The sequence below is a fragment of the Mustela putorius genome, unplaced genomic scaffold (assembly GCF_011764305.1).
Source record: "Mustela putorius furo isolate JIRA1106 unplaced genomic scaffold, ASM1176430v1.1 tig00000585_pilon_pilon_pilon, whole genome shotgun sequence".
NCBI classification, from domain to species: domain Eukaryota; kingdom Metazoa; phylum Chordata; class Mammalia; order Carnivora; family Mustelidae; genus Mustela; species Mustela putorius.
In genome coordinates this window covers 13,495,597-13,516,665 of record NW_025421424.1, presented here as the reverse complement: position 1 = coordinate 13,516,665, position 21,069 = coordinate 13,495,597, and the positions used below count along the sequence as shown (strand labels likewise).

At 41.7% G+C, this 21,069-nt stretch overlaps 1 protein-coding gene across 5 annotated transcripts in view; it reads left to right on the top strand.

Annotated features, from left to right (window-relative positions):
• NTNG1 (netrin G1) overlaps positions 1–21,069 on the top strand; it is a 349,817-nt gene that overhangs the window by 252,086 nt on the left and 76,662 nt on the right. For all 5 annotated transcript variants that reach the window (XM_045081977.1, XM_045081973.1, XM_045081974.1 and 2 more), the window contains exon 4: positions 13,720–13,892. In XM_045081977.1, the coding sequence (XP_044937912.1) occupies positions 13,720–13,892 (173 nt within the window). The remainder of the gene's footprint in view (positions 1–13,719; positions 13,893–21,069) is intronic.

Below are 21,069 nucleotides of genomic sequence, written 5' to 3'. Positions count from 1 at the left end.
TTGTGATCTCTCCTCTTTCATTCATGATTTCATTTATTTGGGTCCTTTCTCTTTTCTTTTTGATAAGTCTGGCCAGGGGGTTATCAATCTTATTAATTCTTTCAAAGAACCAGCTCCTAGTTTCATTAATTTGCTCTATTGTTTTTTTTGGTTTCTATTTCATTGATTTCTGCTCTGACCTTTATGATTTCTCTTCTCCTGCTAGGTTTAGGGTTTCTTGTTTTTTCTCCAGCTCCTTTAGGTATAGGGTTAGGTTGTGTACTTGAGACCTTTCTTGTTTCTTGAGAAAGGCTTGTACCATTATATATTTTCCTCTCAGGACTATCTTTGCTGTGTCTCACAGGTTTTGAACCATTGTGTTTTCATTATCATTTGTTTCCATGAATTTTTTCAATTCTTCTTTAATTTCCTAGTTGACCCATTCATTCTTTAAAAGGATGATGTTTAGTCTCCATGTATTTCGGTTCTTTCCAAATTTCCTCTTGTGATTGAGTTCTAGCTTCAGAGCATTGTGGTCTGAAAATATGCAGGGAATGATCCCAATCTTTTGATACTGGTTGAGGCCTGATTTAGGACCGAGGATGTGATCTATTCTGGAGAATGTTCCATGTGCACTAGAGAAGAATGTGTATTCTGTTGCTTTGAGATGAAATGTTCTGCCTATATCTGTGATGTCGATCTGGTCCTGTGTCATTTAAGGCCTTTATTTCCTTGTTGATCTTTTGCTTGGATGATCTGTCCATTTCAGTGAGGGGAGTGTTAAAGTACCCTACTATTCTTGTATTATTGTTGATGTGTTTCTTTGATTTTGTTATCAATTGGTTTATATATTTGGCCGCTCCCATGTTAGAGGCATAGATATTTAAAATTGTTAGATCTTCTTGTTGGACATACCCTTTGTGATATAGTGTCCTTCCTCATCTCTTATTACAGTCTTTGGCTTAAAATTTAATTGATCTGATATAAGGATTGCTACCCCTGCTTTCTTCTGATGTCCATTATCATGGTAAATTGTTTTCCACCCCTCACTTTAAATCTGGAGGTGTCTTCTGGTCTAAAATGAGTTTCTTGGAGGTAACATATAGATGGGTTTTGGTTTTTTATCCATTCTGATACCCTGTGTCTTTTGATTGGAGCATTTAGCCCATTAACATTCAGGGTAACTATTGAGAGATATTAATTTAGTGCCATTGTATTGCCTGTAAGGTGACTGTTATTGTATATTGTCTCTGTTCCTTTCTGATCTACTACTTTTAGGCTCTCTCTTTGCTTAGAGGACCCCTTTCAATATTTCCTGTAGAGTTGGTTTGGTGTTTGCAATTCTTTCAGTTTTTGTTTGGCCTGGAAGCTTTTTATCTCTCCTTCTATTTTCAATGATAGCCTAGCTGGATATAGTATTCTTGGCTGCATGTTTTTCTCATTTAGTGCTCTGAATATATCATGCCAGCTCTTTCTGGCCTGCCAGGTCTCTGTGGCTAAGTCTGCTGCCAATCTAATATTTTTACCATTGTATGTTACAGACTTCTTTTCCCAGGCTGCTTTCAGGATTTTCTCTTTGTCACTGAGACTTGTAAATTTTACTATTAGGTGACGGGGTGTGGGCCTATTCTTATTGATTTTGAGGGGCATTCTCTGCACCTCCTTGATTTTGATGCTTGTTCCCTTTGCCATATTAGGGAAATTCTCTCCAATAATTCTCTCTAGTATACTTTCTGCTCCCCTCTCCCTTTCTTCTTCTTCTGGAATCCCAATTATTCTAATGTTGTTTCATCTTATGGTTGTTTCATCTTATCTTTTAAATTCTCCCCTTGTGGGCACCTGGGTGGCTCAGTGGATTAAACCGCTGCCTTCGGCTCAGGTCATGATCTCAGGGTCCTGGGATTGAGTCCCGCATCGGGCTCTCTGCTCGGCAGGGAGCCTGCTTCTCTCTCTCTCTCTGCCTGCCTCTCTGTCTACTTGCGATCTCTCTCTGTCAAATAAATAAATAAAATCTTTAAAAAAAAAAAAATTCTCCCCTTGTGTTCCAGTAGCTGTTTGTCTCTCTTTTGCTCAGCTTCTTTATTCTCTGTCATTTGGTCTTCTATATTGCTAATTCTTTCTTCTGCCTTATTTATCCTAGCAGTGAGAGCCTTCATTTTTTATTGCACCTCGTTAATAGCTTTTTTTTATTTCAACTTGGTTAGATTTTAGTTCTTTTATTTCTCCAGAAAGGGCTTTTATATCTCCAGAGAGGGTTTCTGTAATATCCTCCATGCCTTTTTTGAGCCCGGCGAGAACCTTGAGAATTGTCATTCTGAGCTCTATATCTGACATATTACCAATGTCTGTATTGATTAGGTCCCTAGCCTTTGGTACTGCCTCTTGTTCTTTTTTTTGTGGTGAATTTTTACGCCTTGTCATTTTGTCCAGCTAAGAGTATATGAAGGAGCAAGTAAAATACTAAAAGGGTGGCAACAACCCCAGGAAAATATGCTTTAACCAAATCAGAATAGATCCCAAATCATGAGGGGGAGAAAGGGGATAAAAAGAGGTTCAAAAAGGAAGAAAGAAAAAAAAAGAAAAAAGAAAAAAAGAAAGAAAAGAAAAGAATTTAAAAAAAGAAAACAAATAAGAAAAATATAAAAAAGAAAAAATATATATATTAGATAAACTAGTTAAAAATGTTAAAAAAGAAAAGGGTAAAAGTTAAAAAAAAATTTAGCAGAAGAAGAGAAAAAAAATGAAAAAGAAAAAAATTAAATTAACTGCAAGACTAAAAAATCATAGGGAGAAAGCCATGAGTTCCGTGCTTTGCTTTCTCCTCCTCTGGAATTCTGCTGCTCTCCTTGGTATTGAAACCACACTCCTTGGTAGGTGAACTTGGTCTTGGCTGGATTTCTTGTTGAACTTCTGGGGGAGGGGCCTGGTGTAGTGATTCTCAAGTGTCTTTGCCTTCAGGCGGAATTGCACTGCCCTTACCAGAGGCCGGGCTGAGTAATCTGCTTGGGTTTGCTCTCAGGAGGTTTTGTTCCCTGAGCGCTTTCTGTAGAGTTCTGGAGGATGGGAATAAAAATGGCAGCCTCCTGATCTCCAGCCCAGAGGAGCTGAGAGCCCGGGGCCCCACTCCTCAGTGTGCCCTCAGAGCACAGCGCCCAGTAACTCCCGTCTGCCTGACCTCCGGCCGCGCTCCGAGCTCACCGAGCCTGTGACCGGTTCAAGGTAACCCCGAGCTGTGAGCTTACTGTCGGCTCTGTCTCTGTAGCCGGCTTCCCCATTCTAATACCTGCAAGCTCTGCGACACTAAGACACCCCCAATCCTTCCTTGACCCTGCGGGACTTGGGGCCATGCAGACACCGCGTGGGCTTTACCCCGGTTTAGCCTCTGGAGCGATGTCCTTCAGTGGAGCAGACTTTAAAAGTCCTGATTTTGTGCTCTGTTGCTCCGCTCCTTGCTGGGAGCTGACCCCTCTCCCTGAGGTCTATCTTCCCGTCGCTTTGGATTCACTTCTTTGCCAGTCCTACCTTTCAGAAAGTGGTTGACTTTCTGTTTCTAGAATTGCTGTCCTTCTTCTCTTCAATCTCCTGTTGGATTTGTAGGTTTTTGCAATCTTTAGATAAGCTATCTAGCTGATCTCCTGCTACCTGATGTAGTCTCAGCCTGCTACTTCCCTGCCATCTTGACTCCTCTTCATTGTCCATCTTTTTAAATCATAACTATCCTAGTGTATGTGAAGTGGGACCTCATTGTGGATTTAATTTGCACTTCCCTAATGACTAGAGATGATAAGCATTTTTTCATGTGTTTACTGGCCATTTGTATGTACCTTCTTTTTTTTTTAATTAACATAATGTATTAATTGCTTCAGGGGTACAGGTCTGTGAATCATCAGTCTTACACAATTCACAGCACTCACCATAGCATACCCTCCCTAATATCCATCACCCACCCACCCAATCCTTCACTCACAACCCCCAGCAACCCTCAGTTTATTTCCCAAGATTAAGAGTCTTTTATGGTTTGTCTCACTCCCCAGTCCAATCTTGTTTCATTTTTTCCCTCCATATCCCTTAACAACCCTCCAAACTGCCTCTCAAATTCCTTGTATCAGAGAGATCACATGATAATTGTCTTTATCTGATTGACTTATTTCACTTAGCATAATATCCTCTAATTCCATCCACATCATTGCAAATGGCAAGATTTTGTGAGATTTTTGGTGGCTGCATAGTATTCCATTATATATATATATATATATATATATATATATATATTCTCACAACTTCTTTATCCAGTCATCTATGGATGGACATTTAGGCTTTTTCCATAGTTTGACTATTGTGGACATTGTTGCTATAAACAAATGGGTGCACATTCACCTTTGATCACTGTCCCAGCAAGGGCTCCATCCCCCACCCCTTAACACATAGAGTGACATCCCTCATGGAGCAGACTTCCGGAAGTTCCAGTTTTGTTCTCCACTGCTCTACTGCTTGCCGGCAGCTGGCCTCTACCCTTCATGGTCTCTCTTCCCATATATTGCCTCAGATTCACTTCTCCTCACATCCTACCTTCCAGAAAGTGGTTGCTTTTCTCCTCCTAGAATTGCTGTTCTTCTTCTCTGTCTCCTGTTGAGTTTGTAGGTGTACAGAATGGTTTGACAACTATCTAGATGAACTCCTGGGACCCGATGATATTTAGCTCTCCTACTCCTTCACCGTCTTGCTCCACCTCCCTGTATATATCTTCTTTAGAGAAATATCTTTTAAGATCTTTTAGTCATTTTTTAAAAGATTTTATTTATTTATTTGACAGATAGAGATCACAAGTAGGCAGAGAAGCAGGCTCCCCGCTGAGAAGAGAGCCTGATGCGGGGCTTGATCCCAAGACCCTGAGACCATGACCTGAGCTGAAGGCAGAGGCTTTAAGCTACTGAGCCACCCAGGTGCCCCTTTTAGTCATTTTTTAACTAGCTTTTTTTTTTTTTTTTGGTCCTCTTTATTACTGTAGTTGTAACAGCTCTTTATACATTCTGATTAAATACTGTTTTGACTAATAAATATAAACAGCTTTCAATATAGTTAAATTATTTAATTATTATCCGATCTATGAATCTGAAGATCAGTTGAGTTGACAGAATTCACAAACAAATGGTCAATTTGGTTTGTGAGTATATCTAGAACCTTAGTGCTAGTTGGGTTTAGGCCAAAGATTGCTAAAGAGAATATAGGTGATGGAGAGGTTTGCACAAGGATCACACCCATGATATTAGTCTTCCTGTTCATCAGGATTTTGACACACTGGTGACTCAGCAGGTCTTCTCAACCCTTCTTCTCCATATAAATCACACAGCCATCTGGCTAAAGTGAAGATCCTTCTTCAGGGAGTCTGCAGAAACCCCAAGATTTGTAACAAGCCCTTGGGGTGATCCTGAAATAGCTGGTCCAGGGCCCACAATTTAAGCAGCAAGTGTTACAGTGGAAGTGTCAAGATCGCAGTTTAGAACCACAAGTCTACTTCTCCCCATGAACCAGTCTGCTTTGTTATGCCTCAAATAGAGTGATGTCCTAGAATGAACCTGGCCTTTGGAATTGACTCTTGACTACCACTTACCAGAAGTGTTTCTTTGAGCAAATTGCTTTACTGCTCTTGGCCACACTTTCCACATCTGTAAATTACAGGTACTTATACCTCCTTCTCCCAGAGGTAATGAGGATGAGGTGAAATAATGTAAGGGAGGCACCCATCACAGTTCCAGGTATACAGTGGAACGTGGGGTTTTCTTCTTCTGCCCGCCTTCAGTGCTAAGGAAGGGCTGTCCCTCTGACCTTTTAGTGCAAATGCAGCATTGTCAGTGGAGAGACAACTCAGTGTTACCACTGTACTTTCTTATATTGTTAGGATTAGATGGAATATTGTTACCAGAGTCTGGATCTTGGGCCCCACAAGGGTAGAAATTAGGCCAGACCCAAAAGTCAAAGGCACAGGCAAGGCTCTACTGGGGCTAGAGACCTAGATGCACGGAGGTACAGCACCAACCCAGAGCACTTAAGCCAGCCTCTCGAAACAAACAGGAAGCTCTGCTTATACAAAGTTCTCCCGGAAAGTGTCCACTCATGTCTATTATGCTAATAAGGGAGAGGAAAGTGCTTTGTCCTGATTGGTTAGTTGTCCAGACAGCTTATCGGTGCTTTTTGGAGTGCAGGTTTGTGGAGTCTTTTGGTTTGTCTTCCTACATACTAGGGCTGCAGCTGTTGTTTTTAAGTTAGGCTTGCGTAATGGGCGGCATTCCGGTTCTGCGCTGGCGGAGAGGTGGGTCAGCAATAGCACCCCACACAAAGTGCCTAGGCACGTGCTGTTTCTCATGTCGGGCTTATTCCTGTGGTCCCCGGTGGTCTCAGTGGCACCCTCTTCATGGTCGGTAGTCAGTCTATGTGTGTTTCATCTTATTGACTCATCAAATTCTACGTTCTTGGAGATTAGGACTCTGTGTCAGCTTCTGGTTTTGAATCCCATGGGCTTTCTCACGGCGTTATGCAAAGAATATGTTATGAATTAAGGCTTACAGAATGAATCAGCCCTTTTCAGTCATGGTAGTAGCAGTAGTAACTGTAGAGATAATAATTGAAACTAACATTTATTAAGAACTCTCTGTCAGATACGATCTTCAGGGCATGCGTACATTCGCTTTTCAATACCCAGAACAGTTCTTTGAAACACATCTATTTATTGTCCCTGTTTTCCAGATGAGACAGCTGAGGCCTAGCCATACTTAGAAAGACAGCATTCCACTTTTGTTGGTAAGAGCAGAGTTCTGGAGGCTGACTACCCACGGTTTAAATCCTGGTTCCATCTCATACTAGTTGGGAGAGATGGGTTTCTTAGTTCGTCAATAGGCAAAAGCATCATCTCTAATTAGTGCCAATCCCACAGTACTGTTGTAATGTTTGTACAAAATAATGCGTGAAACATGCAGAAACACTGAGCACAATGCCAGGTACTTGGAAGTATTCAGTAAACATTAGTTCTGTTTGTTTGTGTATTTGTGAAATCCCTTATCCAAGGGTCTCACGAGTCATTGGCAAAAGTGGGACTTGAACCCTGGGCTGACTGCCTTCACAATCAATAACTCATAATTTCTAAATGATGTTGCTGCAGGTCCCCATGGCAAATAATGTGTTGAGGTGGAAACCAAAAATTCATATGTCAGAGTGAAAAGAAAAAGGTCAAGGGGCTGCAGAGGCAGAAAAAGTCTGTGAAAAGCATTTTATATTTATCACCTTTTGAAAAAGACATCTTTGAAGCTCCAGTGTTTGCACTAACTCATTTTCTAGAAGCATTTATGTAGCTGCTGCCCATCCAAGGTAGAGGGTGCAACCAGAGGCTGATCCAGGTTTTGTAAGACCTGAAACTTATACCCTTTGTGACAGGAAGGGTATTCTCATGAAGGAAAAACCTTCAGTGGTTAAAAAAAAATGCAAAAAAATCTCATTTGTGAGAATTATAAAAAAGCGCATGACCATATGGATGCATGGTTAGGGTCTTCCCTAAGGACTTGAAAGGGCCCTGATGCTAAACTTCATTCACTTTATGGTGATTCCTCCTCTGGCACAAAAGTAGCCAAATCCTGAACTCGCAAGGCAGCAAGCCTGGCTTCCCTTCCTGTTTTGCTTCAGAAAGGGCCAGTTCCAAACTTCTCTGTCTTGGTACCTCTATTTGAAACACTAGTAATAGATTATATATATAGACCTCTAACTCACAGGAAATTGTGGTGGATAACATGCTTCCCAGAATAAATATATTAAATTATCTTTTAAAAAACAGGCAGACTGTATGGGTTTTTCATACCTACTGGCAGGTGGCAGAGATCTAAACGTTGGAGGCTTTTTATAAGCAAGATTAAATTGACTCATGACAGCTGGTCACTAAAATACAGGAAGTGCAGACCTGGTTGAAAGCAAGAATACACAGGTTTTCATCACTTGCCTCACAGAATAGGGCTCACTCTTTTTTTAAGTGTGTCTTAGCAATGCCCTTATTTAACAGTGTGTGCACTGTGTCACTTATGCACAAGTGGATCTTCCAAGTGCATGCAAGTCAATTCTATCTGCAGTGACTTGGTGTGAGTCCTATGTGTGTAAACAGAATTGGTGAATAGGCTTGGCTCTCCAGAACATCAGATACTTCACTGCAAGCAAAGCCTGTTAGGTATCCACTTGTGCAGCTCCTCCCCCGCCCATAGATGTGGGAGTGGGATGACCGTGGAAGTGGATAATGAATCTGCCAGAGACAAGTGGAGGCCAGGGAAATCTGCCCTCCACCCCATCACAAGGCTGGAGGTCACAGCCCCAGGAATTGAGAGCAATCTCCCAGCATCGTGACATCCATTTTTTTTTCCCCCTGCTGGAGGAAAAACCCACTCTGGCAGGGATTCTAAATAAAGAATTTCAGCATCGGATTGGAATGAGGCGAACAGCTGAGCTGGGGAGAATGAAAGGGAGCTATTTCCCAATCCCGAGCAGTGATGTGATACCTCGGTGTCCACTTTCAGGGGCTCAGCCAGGCACAACAGTTGTCACAAGAATGGAGGAAAGACAGCCCAAAGCTGGGCTGGTTCAGCACATTTACTGCTGAGGAAGTTCCAGTGTCCACCAGGGCCCAAGCTACATTGCCAAACCACCTGAACCAGGGTGGTCATCCCTGAATGAGAAGTTGAAGCCAAAGGATGCACATTCCAGGATAATTATACCACACAAATGCTCTGCTTTTGTTTTGTTTTGTTTTGTTTTGTTTTGTTTTCTTCTCTAAATTGTGTTACTTTCCTGAGTATTTCAGGGATTTTTTTCTTATGTTACGTTTCAGGCATTTGACAAATTCTCTGGAGTTTAAATTAAATAGTGTTTACAAAGTCCTACCAATTTTATAGAGTTCCCTTTGCCCATCACAATGTCAGTTATGAAAACCAATAATAATGGCGCATGGCAATTTTCAGCATATATCATGGAGTGTTTGATTGAGTACAGTGCCTATTAATTCTCTATTTTTAGTCCATTACCATGCTAGACATAGCAGGACAGACCCATGATGTTCCTGCTTTCAGCGAGTCTACTTGCTTATTAATCATTTGTTTATCAGGCAAATATTTTTTAGGTACTTATCATGTGCCTAGCACCCTGACAAGTGCTGGAATGTTGCACTAAAGTAAGGCAAACATGACTGCTACTTCCAGGCATTGACACTCCAGGAAAGGTGAGAGAAGAAGAAGCAATGACAACATGGTCTATGTCTAAGGCAGAGATCGCTTTACCGCATGACTGGCCTTGCCAGGGTCACAGGAGCACAAAGGAAAGGCATACTGGTGGGTCAGAGAAGCACTCAGATAGTTGACCAGTGGATGATTTTTTTTTAAAGATTTTATTTATTTATTTGAAGAGAGAGATCACAAGTAGGCAGAGAGGCAGGCAGAGAGAGAGAGAGAAGCAGGCTCCCTGCTGAGCAGAGAGCCTGATGTGGGACTGATCCCAGGACCCTGAGATCATGACCTGAGCTGAAGGCAGCGGCTTAACCCACTGAGCCACACAGGCGCCCCAGTGGATGGTTTTTGAATGTCATTTAGGAGCCAGGCACTGAAATTTACAAGTTGACACCTGAGTGGTAGGTATTTTGCAGATTTAGAGGTAATAGAGTAGAATGTTCCAGGCAGAAGGAACAGCTTATAAGATTATCTGAAGGCAAAGTGTGACAAAATGAGTAGTGTTGCTAGTGGTACAGATGAGACTGGAATAGGGAGGAAACACCAACTTCGAATGGACTTGGAGTCCATGTTACAGAGTTTGGACTCTATTTTTAGAAAAGTGACAAGTCTTTCAATGATTCTAAGCCAGGAACCCCAATATTTTTGTATAAAGGATTATTTTGACTCTTGTGTTGAGACTGGGCTAAAGAGTAAGCTCTGCTCAGAGGCCATTGTAATAAAGCAGGTCAAAGATGATGGAGATCTCAACTAGGATGGTGGCAATGGCTAGCACTGTATGTATTTGAGAGTTATCAAAGAGGAGGGATCTCAGAACTTGGTGAGAGATGGAGCAATGACAAGTTAGATATGATAGGAAAGAAAGAGGGAGGCATTCTCAACCAGCTGCCTAAAAGGTGATGAATTTACTAAGACAGAAACCCCAGAAGAAGGAGTAGGAGAGGGAAGCCCCAGAATTCAGTTTGCCATCTGCTGAGTTTGATGTGCCCAGCAGAGAGCTCCATGATGGAAACGTAGATACAGGATTTAGCAACATGTCAATCAGAATATCTTCACCTGGTAAGAATGGAAGGAGTGGTTCTATGGATCCCTATGGTTAACAGAGAATCTCTGAATCTCCTAAAATGTTTTCAAATGTTTAAGCTTATTTTGCATATGCTTATTATTTCAGAGTGGGGAAAGATTATGGAAGTTTGCTTTAGAATGTAAGTTTGGTATAACTCAAAGGCTTTAAGGACCACAGAGGAAATTGAAGGGACAACCTATATTAAAAGTATCCAAAGAGGGGCACCTGGGTGGTTCAGTCGGTTAACCACCTCCTTTGGCTGAGGTCATGATCCTAGGGTACAGGGATCGAGCCACACATCAGCTCCCTGCTCAGCAGGGAGTCTGCTTCTCCCTCTCCCTCTGCCCCCACCCCCAGCTTGTGTTCTCTCCATCTCTGAAATAATAAAATAAAATAAAATAAAATAAAATGTTCTAAGAGAGTCACTTAGGCTGACGGTGCTGGGCCAGGACCCCAAGAAGAGCACATAAAGAGAACACAAAGATGAAGAGGGTTCTGAAAATGAGCTTGAGAATCCACCAAGTGCAAAGTGTCAGGGGAAAGGGAGTGGTCCACAGATTCAAATGCCATCGGGAGATCAAATAAGACAAAGAAAAGTATCCATTGGATTTTCAACAAAGAGGTCATGGATGATCTTGGCAAGAGAGGCCATGGTTGGTGAGAAAGAGAAAGTGAGTAGAAGATGAGAAAATGGAAAATGCAGGTATAGGAAACTCAAGAAAGGAGAGAAGAGTGTTAAAAGAGGTAGCTGGAAAAGAAGACCAGAAGCCAAGGTGAGGGGACGCCTGGGTGGCTCAGTTGGTTAAGCGGCTGCCTTCGGCTCAGGTCATGATCCCAGCGTCCTGGGATGGAGTCCCACATCGGGCTCCTTGCTCGGCAGGGAGCCTGCTTCTCCCTCTGCCTCTAGCCGGCTACTCTGTCTGCTTGTGCTTGCGCTCTGTATCTCTCTCTCTCTCTAACAAATAAATTTTTTTTAAAAAATCTTAAAAAAAAAAAAAAAAGAAGCCAAGGTGAGTATTTCTGCCCTTAGGATGGGAGAGATTTATGCAATGAGTCCACATTTTAAAAGCTTAAAGAGCTTTTAAGTAACAACCAACCAAACCAAATACACAGAATCATTTAAGGAAATCAGAAGATAGGGCTCAATGTGTCTACAGTGAGCAGGGTAGATAACAGGAAAGAGTGAACTGAGTTGAGCCTTAAATGATTAGCTTTTGGACAGGTGAAGATGAACCATTAATTGGAAGAAATCTGAGAGAAATAAGACAAAACAGTCACCTAATTTCCTTTCACCTTCTTTTGTTAGTCAAAGAATATTTTCTCAACAAATACAGAGCCTTTAAAATGGAAATTGCCTGTAAGTCAGAAAGTGGCTTCAAGTATGAAAGTATTAACAGTTAAAGAATATTTCATCCAATTTACAATTACTACTTGTATTCTTGGTCTTCCCATATGAAACAAGCATATTCTTGGGGTCATGTTGTTCATTTCCTCATTTGGAATTTTTAACAGCAGAAAGGGTGCTAAATCAGTGTAAGTTGGTGCTTCTGTCACCTAGGTTTCTAACATCTTCCATATACAAAAACACACCCATAAATAAAGGTGCTAATGTTGGAAGGGGAAAGATCCTTTCCCAAGCAACTTAACACAAGTGACTCCTTGCATAGAGGAAAATGTTATAAGACCTAGCTCATAATTAAACGCTGTCTATTTCACTTAACTGAATTATTTTTCTCTTAGCTTTTTAGAAGACTGTATGCGTGTTAATATTAAAGGTTCTGTTTATTTGTTTAAATTGAATAGGTATTGTTTAAATAGTAGCCTTTCAGCTTATTACAATTTACAACTATACAGAGGGAAGAGTATAGGTACAAGTATTACAAATTGTAGCAGACCCCCGATGAAGAAGTGTGATCTTATCCAGGAAGGTTTGGGGAGTGGGGAGTGGGAATTACATTAGCGGCTACACCTTTTAGTTGGAAGAGAGGCCAGTAGCTCTCAGTAATAGTCTTAGCCTGTCCTTCACTTCCTTGCCATAAGTTTGGGTCAGTGTTCCAAACAGATCATCCATTCACAAGACAGAAACTTGCTTGTTGCTATACAGACATTATAGAAACCAACATCAGTTCTTAAAGAATCTTGTTTTCCTACCAAGAAAGACTACTGTTACTTTTTCCAATTCATGATATGCCCCACAAAGGAGAGCAAATGTAAAACCCTACAACCTTTCCTTGTTTTTATGTAATTTGGCTTTCTATAGTTTTGTCCTAGTTTCTAGAAGAGGCAGGACTAGTTTAAAAATGCACACACATCTACAGACAGACAGACACATACACACACGTAACGTTTTCAGATTCCAACTCTGACAGGTCTTGTTCCTTTATCCCCCGTCTTGGGTGTCTTGGCTCTCCCCTGTGTGTGGACACGTTGCTTCCTGCATACACCATTCTGGCCTCTGGTCATGGTGATCCTGTCAACCTAGGTTTTACTTTCCCAGAGGATGTGGCCTCTGCTTGGGATGTTACAATTTATAACTTGCTACCTCAACAAATATCCAGTTGGCCTTTGCAATTTTACAGTGCAAGACTTTGGGTAGGAGAATGTATTTTTGTGGAAATTGCATATTCCATTGTTGCCTCTCATATATCACAGCTCTCTTCACAGGCACCAAAGGTAAGACATTTGCTAATGACCTCAAACCCCTGCCACATATAGTCTTTTTTTATTTTCTAGGCTTCTAAGCATCTTTTATCTGAGTCATTTGGACCATTTGTGCAAGACTTGTAATTACCTTATTTGCTGTGACTAGGAAATCTAAGGACTATTCAGATTTATTAGAGGCCTTGGCGGGAAAAGCTTTTGATCTGGGGTAATAATCATTTTAGAGCCTGGAATGTGGGTTCTATGATTATGATCTGCATGGGTCTATAAAATAAGCCTAAACGGCAAATTGTCTTCATGGTTATCTTTCCTTTTAAACAAATAAGAATTGTCTTTCTGGTTTAAAGAAAAACAGAAGATAACATTGCTCTTCAAACCCAAATGAAATTGTCATAGATTTCTAATACCACAAGAAAACTGCTCACTGGTGGCAATATTTTGGACACCTGTTGGGAAACCCTTGATTTTGTAGTACAAGTGTCTTATGGGACCTTCAGGCTTCTACTGAACAGAATGACTAATATTGGGATTCCTTAAAGGGTGGAATGAGACAGACGGTATCCTAACCCCACCTCCTCCCCCTTGTTGAAAAGATTCTAACGGTGGGGCCTGCAGTTCTACATTTTGCCCAGAGCTTCTATGTAGTAATAACTGTGGGGTGTAAGAGCCGCCACTGCAGGAGATAGATGGGTAAAGCCTCCGTGATCGTGATTGCTAAGACCAACTTGACTTACAGTGAACTCTTGTCTCTCTCCTGCTTAGGTGCAAATGTAATCTCCACGCCACTGTGTGTGTGTATGACAACAGCAAACTGACCTGTGAATGTGAGCACAACACCACAGGTCCAGACTGTGGGAAATGCAAGAAGAATTATCAGGGCCGACCTTGGAGTCCAGGCTCGTATCTCCCCATCCCCAAAGGCACTGCAAATACCTGTGAGTAACTTTGCTCTCTAACACCATATTCTGTGCAAGATGAGCTGACAGTTCCTCTCAATTTCACTTGCAATTGTGCTGTTCCTCTTACGGCTATCCTATTCCTCTTCAAAATGCGGCTAAAGCTTTAGTCTCTATTTCACCACTTGTAAGCACATTTTCACACTTGGATCATCTGTTAAATTCAGTCTTCCAACATTCACATCAAATGTGTTGGGAAATGATGGAAATCAGGAGACATTTTTTCTAAGTGGATGAAACAGGAAATGTTTGCTTTCCTCCCCAAATTAATTTCCTATTAAAATAACAACAGCCTTCAAAACTCCCAGTGGGAACTTAATTTTAGCCATAGGCAACTCCAGAAATTCTCTAAATGTTTCTAATCCCTTTTCCCCTACTGGGTAACTTGAGGGATGTTTTGTCCAGAAGATCCTTCCCTGTCCGGTTTTCACTACAGCCTAACTTCACCTGATGAATTAATTGGCTTTTTCCAAATGCCAGCTGTTGAAGTCATGCCTGGCTTGGATCCTGTTAGTAGAGCCACCTTTTGATACCAAGCGTGACTGTGTAGGCCTGCAGGTACCACATTAAGAAAAGGAATGTCTGGGGCGCCTGGGCAGTTCAGTGGGGTAAGCCTCTGCTTTCAACTCGGGCCAAAATCGGGCTCTCTGCTCAGCAGGAAGCCTGCTTCCCTCTCTCTCTCTGCCTGCCTCTCTGCCTACTTGTGATCTCTGTCTCTGTCAGATAAATAAATAAAATCTTTAAAAAAAAAGAGAGAGAAAGAAAGAAAAGAAAAGGAATGTCTGAGTTCATGTGAAAAGAGCACAGGCCTTATTTGTGCTTCCAGGAACCACAAGAGATACCCCATTACCACCCCTGTGTGCCCCACCAAAATCCCTGAAGATCCAAAGGAAGACATGCTCTGACACGCTCAGGGAAAGACATGATTATTTCCAGAATAAACTCCCCAATTCCATGGATGGACCCATTAGCCACTTGTGAAAGCCCAAGGTTTGTCCTCTTTCAAAAGTATAGAAAGGGTGAGGTTGAGAATATACCCATGAAGTGAGAAGTAGCAGAAATAGCAGGATAGTGAGCAGTGGGGGAATGAGAGCTTAAAAGCCACTGGCTCTTTGTGAGACTGAGAATGTTATCAGGTACTTCAAAGCAGCAGCTGTGAGAAGCCAAAACCTAAAAACTAATATCACAGGAACCAGGACCTTATCAAGTTAAATGTAAGAGTAATGGAGCGAATAACAAGCCATGAAGTACGGGGGCATGAAATTATGATAAAATTTCTATGAAGCAGAAAAAAATATTCTTCAAAAGATTCAAAAAATCTCTATTTGTAAGGGGATTCCATTTCCTTCTGTGTTAAAGAAAAAAAAAAATCTAGCTCCTCAAATTAATACATAAAGCTCTGTTGAGCAGAAACGTTGATTTTTCAAGGCGATTTTATTAACAGAGACTCTGGGCTGTCCTCAGTTGTTCAGGGCCATAGACTCATGAATTCAGAAGGAATCATGAGGTTATTTGTGTGCAAGCCCCTGTGCCTGACTACCAAGAATCCTTATCACCACACTTGTCACATTTACTTTAAAGGTTTCCCTCAGTGGAAGTAGCTCCGATTCCATTTTCAGTGTCTGCTGCTTCTTTAGGGTGACAGGATGGAATGGAGGAAGGTTCACAAACTCTTGTTGGCATTCTGGTTCAACCTCAGGACCAATCAACTTGTCAAGGTGACCAGAAAGGCCGATGAGGTGAGGCCGAACTCCAGCTGCATTGGCTCCTATTGTCACATAACAGTCCTTCAACCCATAAATGAGCTTCAAAGATTTGCGTACTTCAAGACATTTTCACCAGGGACCCCTTCTTGCACCATCCCGGATTTTTCACTACAGTGGATTTTTTTATATATTCTCCATGGGAATGATGTATCCCACATCTTTTGCGTATTGGAGCAGATCCCCAATTACTCCCTGGCCAAAGGAGTGCAGCCTCTTGCAATTTTCTTTGTTGTCTCCACTGCCCATCTATCCCTTAGTTTTTACTGGCCTTCTCCAGACTTTTAGACTTTTTCCCATCTTTTTTAAAATACGAAGGTGACAGAGGGACACAATGCCCAAGGAGGCTCAAGTCAATGTTCCAGTCTTCTACATGGCAGAAATGAGATGAAAGATTTCAGAGATGAAAGAGTCTTGCAGTGGAAAAACCTTACAATGGCAAGAACTCCTTAAACTAAATTTCTGACACATCAGAATGTGCTTTCAGTGTCTGAGGATGAAAATAAGCAATTCAGTGGCTTAGAACACAGGTTACAGGTTCAAATACAGTTTATCTATTCACTGGCTGTGTGACCTTGAAAAAGTAAACTAACCTCTCCAGCTCTGTTTCCCATCTGTAATGCGAGAATAATAGCAATTCTCACCTCCTAGGGATTTTAAGAGAATTGAGCAGGCTACTGCATGTAATGTGTTCAGCATAACACCTGTCACAAAATAATTGTTCAAAAATAATTTTAATTTTAAGACTTTTTTTTCATAAGGCATGCTTCTTGATTATTGGACAGTTTTAATTGTTGTAAGACCTATTTTTTAGTAGTTCACTGATTTCTTGAGTATCTCATCATTTCCAGTGAGCTTTTTCTCTTTAAGTAGCAAAAGAGCTATATTGACCCCAGTTTCTTTTTTCTTCGTATTAACATCATCAAATTCCACTTCATATAAGATTTTCTTGTCTCTTCCTGGGTTGCTTGCCCTAGAAGTCTTCTAATTTTTTAGTGTAGTGATGTCAGCCAACATGAGACTTCTGGCCCTCTTATGATTTTCATTTCATGCCAGTTTTTTCTTACACACAAGCATACATGCTTGTGTGCACACGTACACACACACAACTCCAGGTGGTACATCACAGGTCTGTTATTTCAGAGGCTCACATAGTATATGCCATATCCTAATACAAGAATACAAAACCTAAGAGGTATAAAAAGATTGGCTACAATCTCTTCACCCTCAAGATGCAAGAACTGCAATGCCTTCGGAATTGAGGCAGGGTCCCCAGGGGGCAGGGCTGCTGGGAGGAGGCCTGTATGGGGGTTGGAGGAGGTGGAAAGCTCCAGAACCATCTGAGACCCTCCCCCTTTGCTGTCACCCAGGGTGCAGGCCACACTTGGTGAGTCACCTGACCTACTAATGCCCCGAGGGCTTCTAGTCCTGCCTGTCCTCCCACCTGGGCTTCTTTTCTCTCCATCCAGACCAGCCACAGGGCCACACTGCATCCTTACCTCAGGAATGGGCCCCAGGGTGAAGCAGCCCGTGTGTCAGCAGCATCCTCTGGGTCCCCAGCTCAGGAAGAGCCGTCCCCAGCTCCGACTTTCCCACACTAATATGCAAGCATAATTGGAAGCAAGCTGATACACTAGCCTGCTGATGAGACTGGGACACAAGGCATACCTGGGGCTCTGGGTCCCAGATTGCAACAAGGACCAGCCTGAGGGGTCCTCCCAGACCCACTCCCTCCCAGAAAACAGGGGCAAAGATGGATATCCTCCCATCCCCTAGCCTGGTCCCCCTTCCCCACGTACTGACTCCACCTGGGTGGGGAAGTCTTGGAGGGGCCCCCAGCCGGCCCCCTGCCATGTACGATGCCTGTAGAGGCCCCCAGCTGGCCCCCTGCCATGTACAATGCCTGTAGACTTGTATATGACTCCTTTAATATTGTAAGATGCCGATGTACAATTGTGTGTCTGTGTAAACACATTACGTTCCCAGTTCATGCCATAAATGATGCTCTAAAGTGAATGACTCACACGCAGCGTTGTCTCCTCTCCCCCGACCCCGCACCAATGGGAAGAACCTGCGGAGCCCCCCACTCCAGTGCAGCCCTAGCTGGGTTGGGGGAGGGACAGGGTCCTGAGCTGCCGTTATTTATTGCATTTGGGTGTTTCCTCCCCTCTACGCCTGTCCCCTCTGGGCAGCACAGATTCGGAATTCTGATTCACAGCCCCGAACCAGATGCAATGGGGTGGGGGGTGGGGGGCAAGGCAGACAGAAAATGTCCGGCAGGCTTTTGAACCCAGTCTTAACTGTTTGAGATTTTTCCCTCCCTGGCTCTGGGTTGAGGTCGGCATCCTCAGCGCCCTGCAAAGCAGTAGAAGGTGGTCATCCGTGGCTCAGGCCGGCCCAGGGGTCCTCGAAAAAAAAAAAAAAAAATGCCTACAAATGCCATGCATCCTGGGTAATCTCTTGATTTAGCCGAATCTCAGCAGCCAGGATCATTTCTCAAGAGGAAGGTCAGTTCCTGCCCACTCTTAGCAGAAGAACTCAGAGAACTTCATTAAACCAGGAACTTAGAAGATCTTCCTTCACAGACAATTAACCCAGCACTCAGAGGTACCCTAAACTGGGACTTCACTGTGAATGGTAGGACTTTGGAAGTCCTGAATTCTGGAGCATCTCCAAGGCCACATTTGTAAGAACTGTATAGAGCCAGGAAAGAAGAATGTAGAGCCTCAGTGTTCTAAAGTAGAGCCATCACTATAATCTGTGAGACACATCACATGTCCCTATACTTTTCAATACAATAGACTTGTCAGAGGCAGAAGTAATAACTCTTGCGATTATATCTTTATACACCATGCTTTTTATTCAAGACCCATTGTGTTTTCTTGGTCTTTTAAAACCATATATATATATGTATGTGTATCAAAATGTTTTCCTTATTTTTTCTACAAAGTTTGTGTTTTCTCTGTAAGAAATCTTTCTTCTCCCTGTTGATCTTCATTCTATTTCTCATAGTATTCACAGTGTCTTTGAATTTCATTTCTGTCTTCCATGTAGACAGCAACTCTGTCCAACTTCATGCTTCCTTATGATTCACTTGATTGCAATTGTCCAGCTCCTGAATAAAACTATTAAGTAACACCTTTTTAAATGTCCAGTCCTTGTGGAATAATACACAATGTCTTTCTACATATAAATGCTGAAAACTCAACAGTCAACCTTTAGGAATTATAACTCTAAGAAAGATACTATAATATTGTCTACACCTTTGCTTCCAAAGGTGCGTTCTATGACCTTTTAAAGATTCCATGCCAAAGAAGTTTGGAAAATGCTATAAACTATAATGACTCAACGACTTTCATATTACCTTATTAAAAAAATTTGAGAATTCTATAGTAAAGTAACTTATTTTACTCTGTGTTTCCCAAACATAAATGTTCACAGAACACTTAATAACTTTCTATAAAACACTCTTTCGGGGACCTTCTGTTTTAAGCAATTTCTACAGCCTAGTGATAGAAATGTCATGAAGATAGACAGAAAGCCCATCCAGTTCCACTGTATTCAATCTTTTACTTTCTTCTTACCTACACAGTCTAATATTCTTCAAAGAGAGAAAATTAAATTGGTCTGGCATTGACATTATTTGTTTGTTCAGAAATCCAACTCGAATTGTTACACAATATCTAGGGCTCCTCTGAGTAATGGAAAGTAATTTGATGATTGTTCTATTATTTTCTCTTGTATTAAATTCGCATTGACCAATTTATATTTTCCCAGGTGTGCTCATGTGTATGTCATTATCCAGACAATTTCCTAAGTGCTTTACATGCATTAGTTCATTCTTAACTCACGGCACTCTTATAGATGCCATTAGTTTCTTTTTATAGACGTGGAATCTGCTGACTGCTGAGCTCAGGTACCCTGTTTAAGGTTTCCACCACTAATCAGGGTGAGAAGGAGGATTGGAACCCACGTATGTCTTGACTTCTAGGACTGCACTTTGCACCATATTGCTTTTCAGGTTAAAGTTCAGTTACTTCTTCTGTTCTTCACTGGGGTCTGAACCTTTTGACACTTGCTTAGATAAGCCAGTCTTATCTAAACCTGATTTCTCCTACTTCTCTTCCTGGATTTCTGCTTGTTATTTTTTTGCCTTCAAATGCTCCCTGTCTGCCCTTGTTTCAAATTTTCAAGCTCTCCACACCGCCTCTTCTCAGTCTACAGTTTTTTTTTTTCCTTGTCCTTTTCATCAGTTCCTGTGGTTTTAGTTCCTAGTGACATTGGCTTAATAGTAATCAGTCAATTACAGCCTGGAATCCTTTTTGTGAATCCAGACTGATTTTTCCAGCTGTCTAGGAAGATCTCAAAGTCAACATGCCAGATACTGGATTTATTCCTTTCTCCAGTTGCCTTTCTCTCACTCTTTATTATAATTCTCTCAAGATTGCTCCTCTAGTGCAGCCTACCTAGACCCTCCCTGGCAAAATCAATTGCTCTTTTCACTCTAGATTCTTGATAGTATATGTTCACTTGCAATCGGTTGACTTTCTATAACCAAAATTGTAATAATAATAATAATAATGGTAGCTTCTATTTGTTAATAGGATAACCATTGGCTCTTATACTTTGTGAAGGGCTTTAAGTGCTTTCTTACATTAAATCCTTACAACGGTCCTCATGGGGTATGTACTATTTTTATCCACATTTGACAGATCAGGAAACACAGCCACACAAAGATTAAGTTGTCCCAAGGTCCCACAGCGAATGCATTACAGAACAAGATTTAAACTTCAGTCTACCTGACTTCAAGAGCTAAAATGTTAGCAATTTGAGAATTGAACCATGCTGTATTCCTGGCCTTTATAAATGTCTGTGGGATCAACTGTTTGGTGAGTGAATAAGTCACCCTAAATAATGCTGTAATGTGTACATTGACCTCCCATCCATCTTCCCATGTTTCCTGGAACGTGTGGTCTTCATGGCTCAAGAGCTCTAACACAAGGGTCTTCAATCTCTGACAGGAAGAGTCAGTCAGCTATCTTGGCGGAAACAAAATGGGAAAAAGACTCACTTTCTTTTCATGGTTGCTCATGGCTGGCTGATGTTCACAGACCTCCCCAAATGGCATTCATGGCCTCAAGTAACTTGAGCACTGTCAGGATCTGTCCACCATCCTTTGAGACTCAGAACCCCAATTCTATCAACACAGTAAGAGAGCACTCTCTACTCAGAGCACTTTCTTCATGTGTAGGACCCCAGCTGCTGGCCCAATATCTAAAACCAGAATACCAAATTATTCATGTACAACCACCCATCCACAGTCTTTATCTGAAGCTCATGGAACCAGGTATAATTTGGAATTCAAAATTGTTAGGATTTCGTAATACATATAT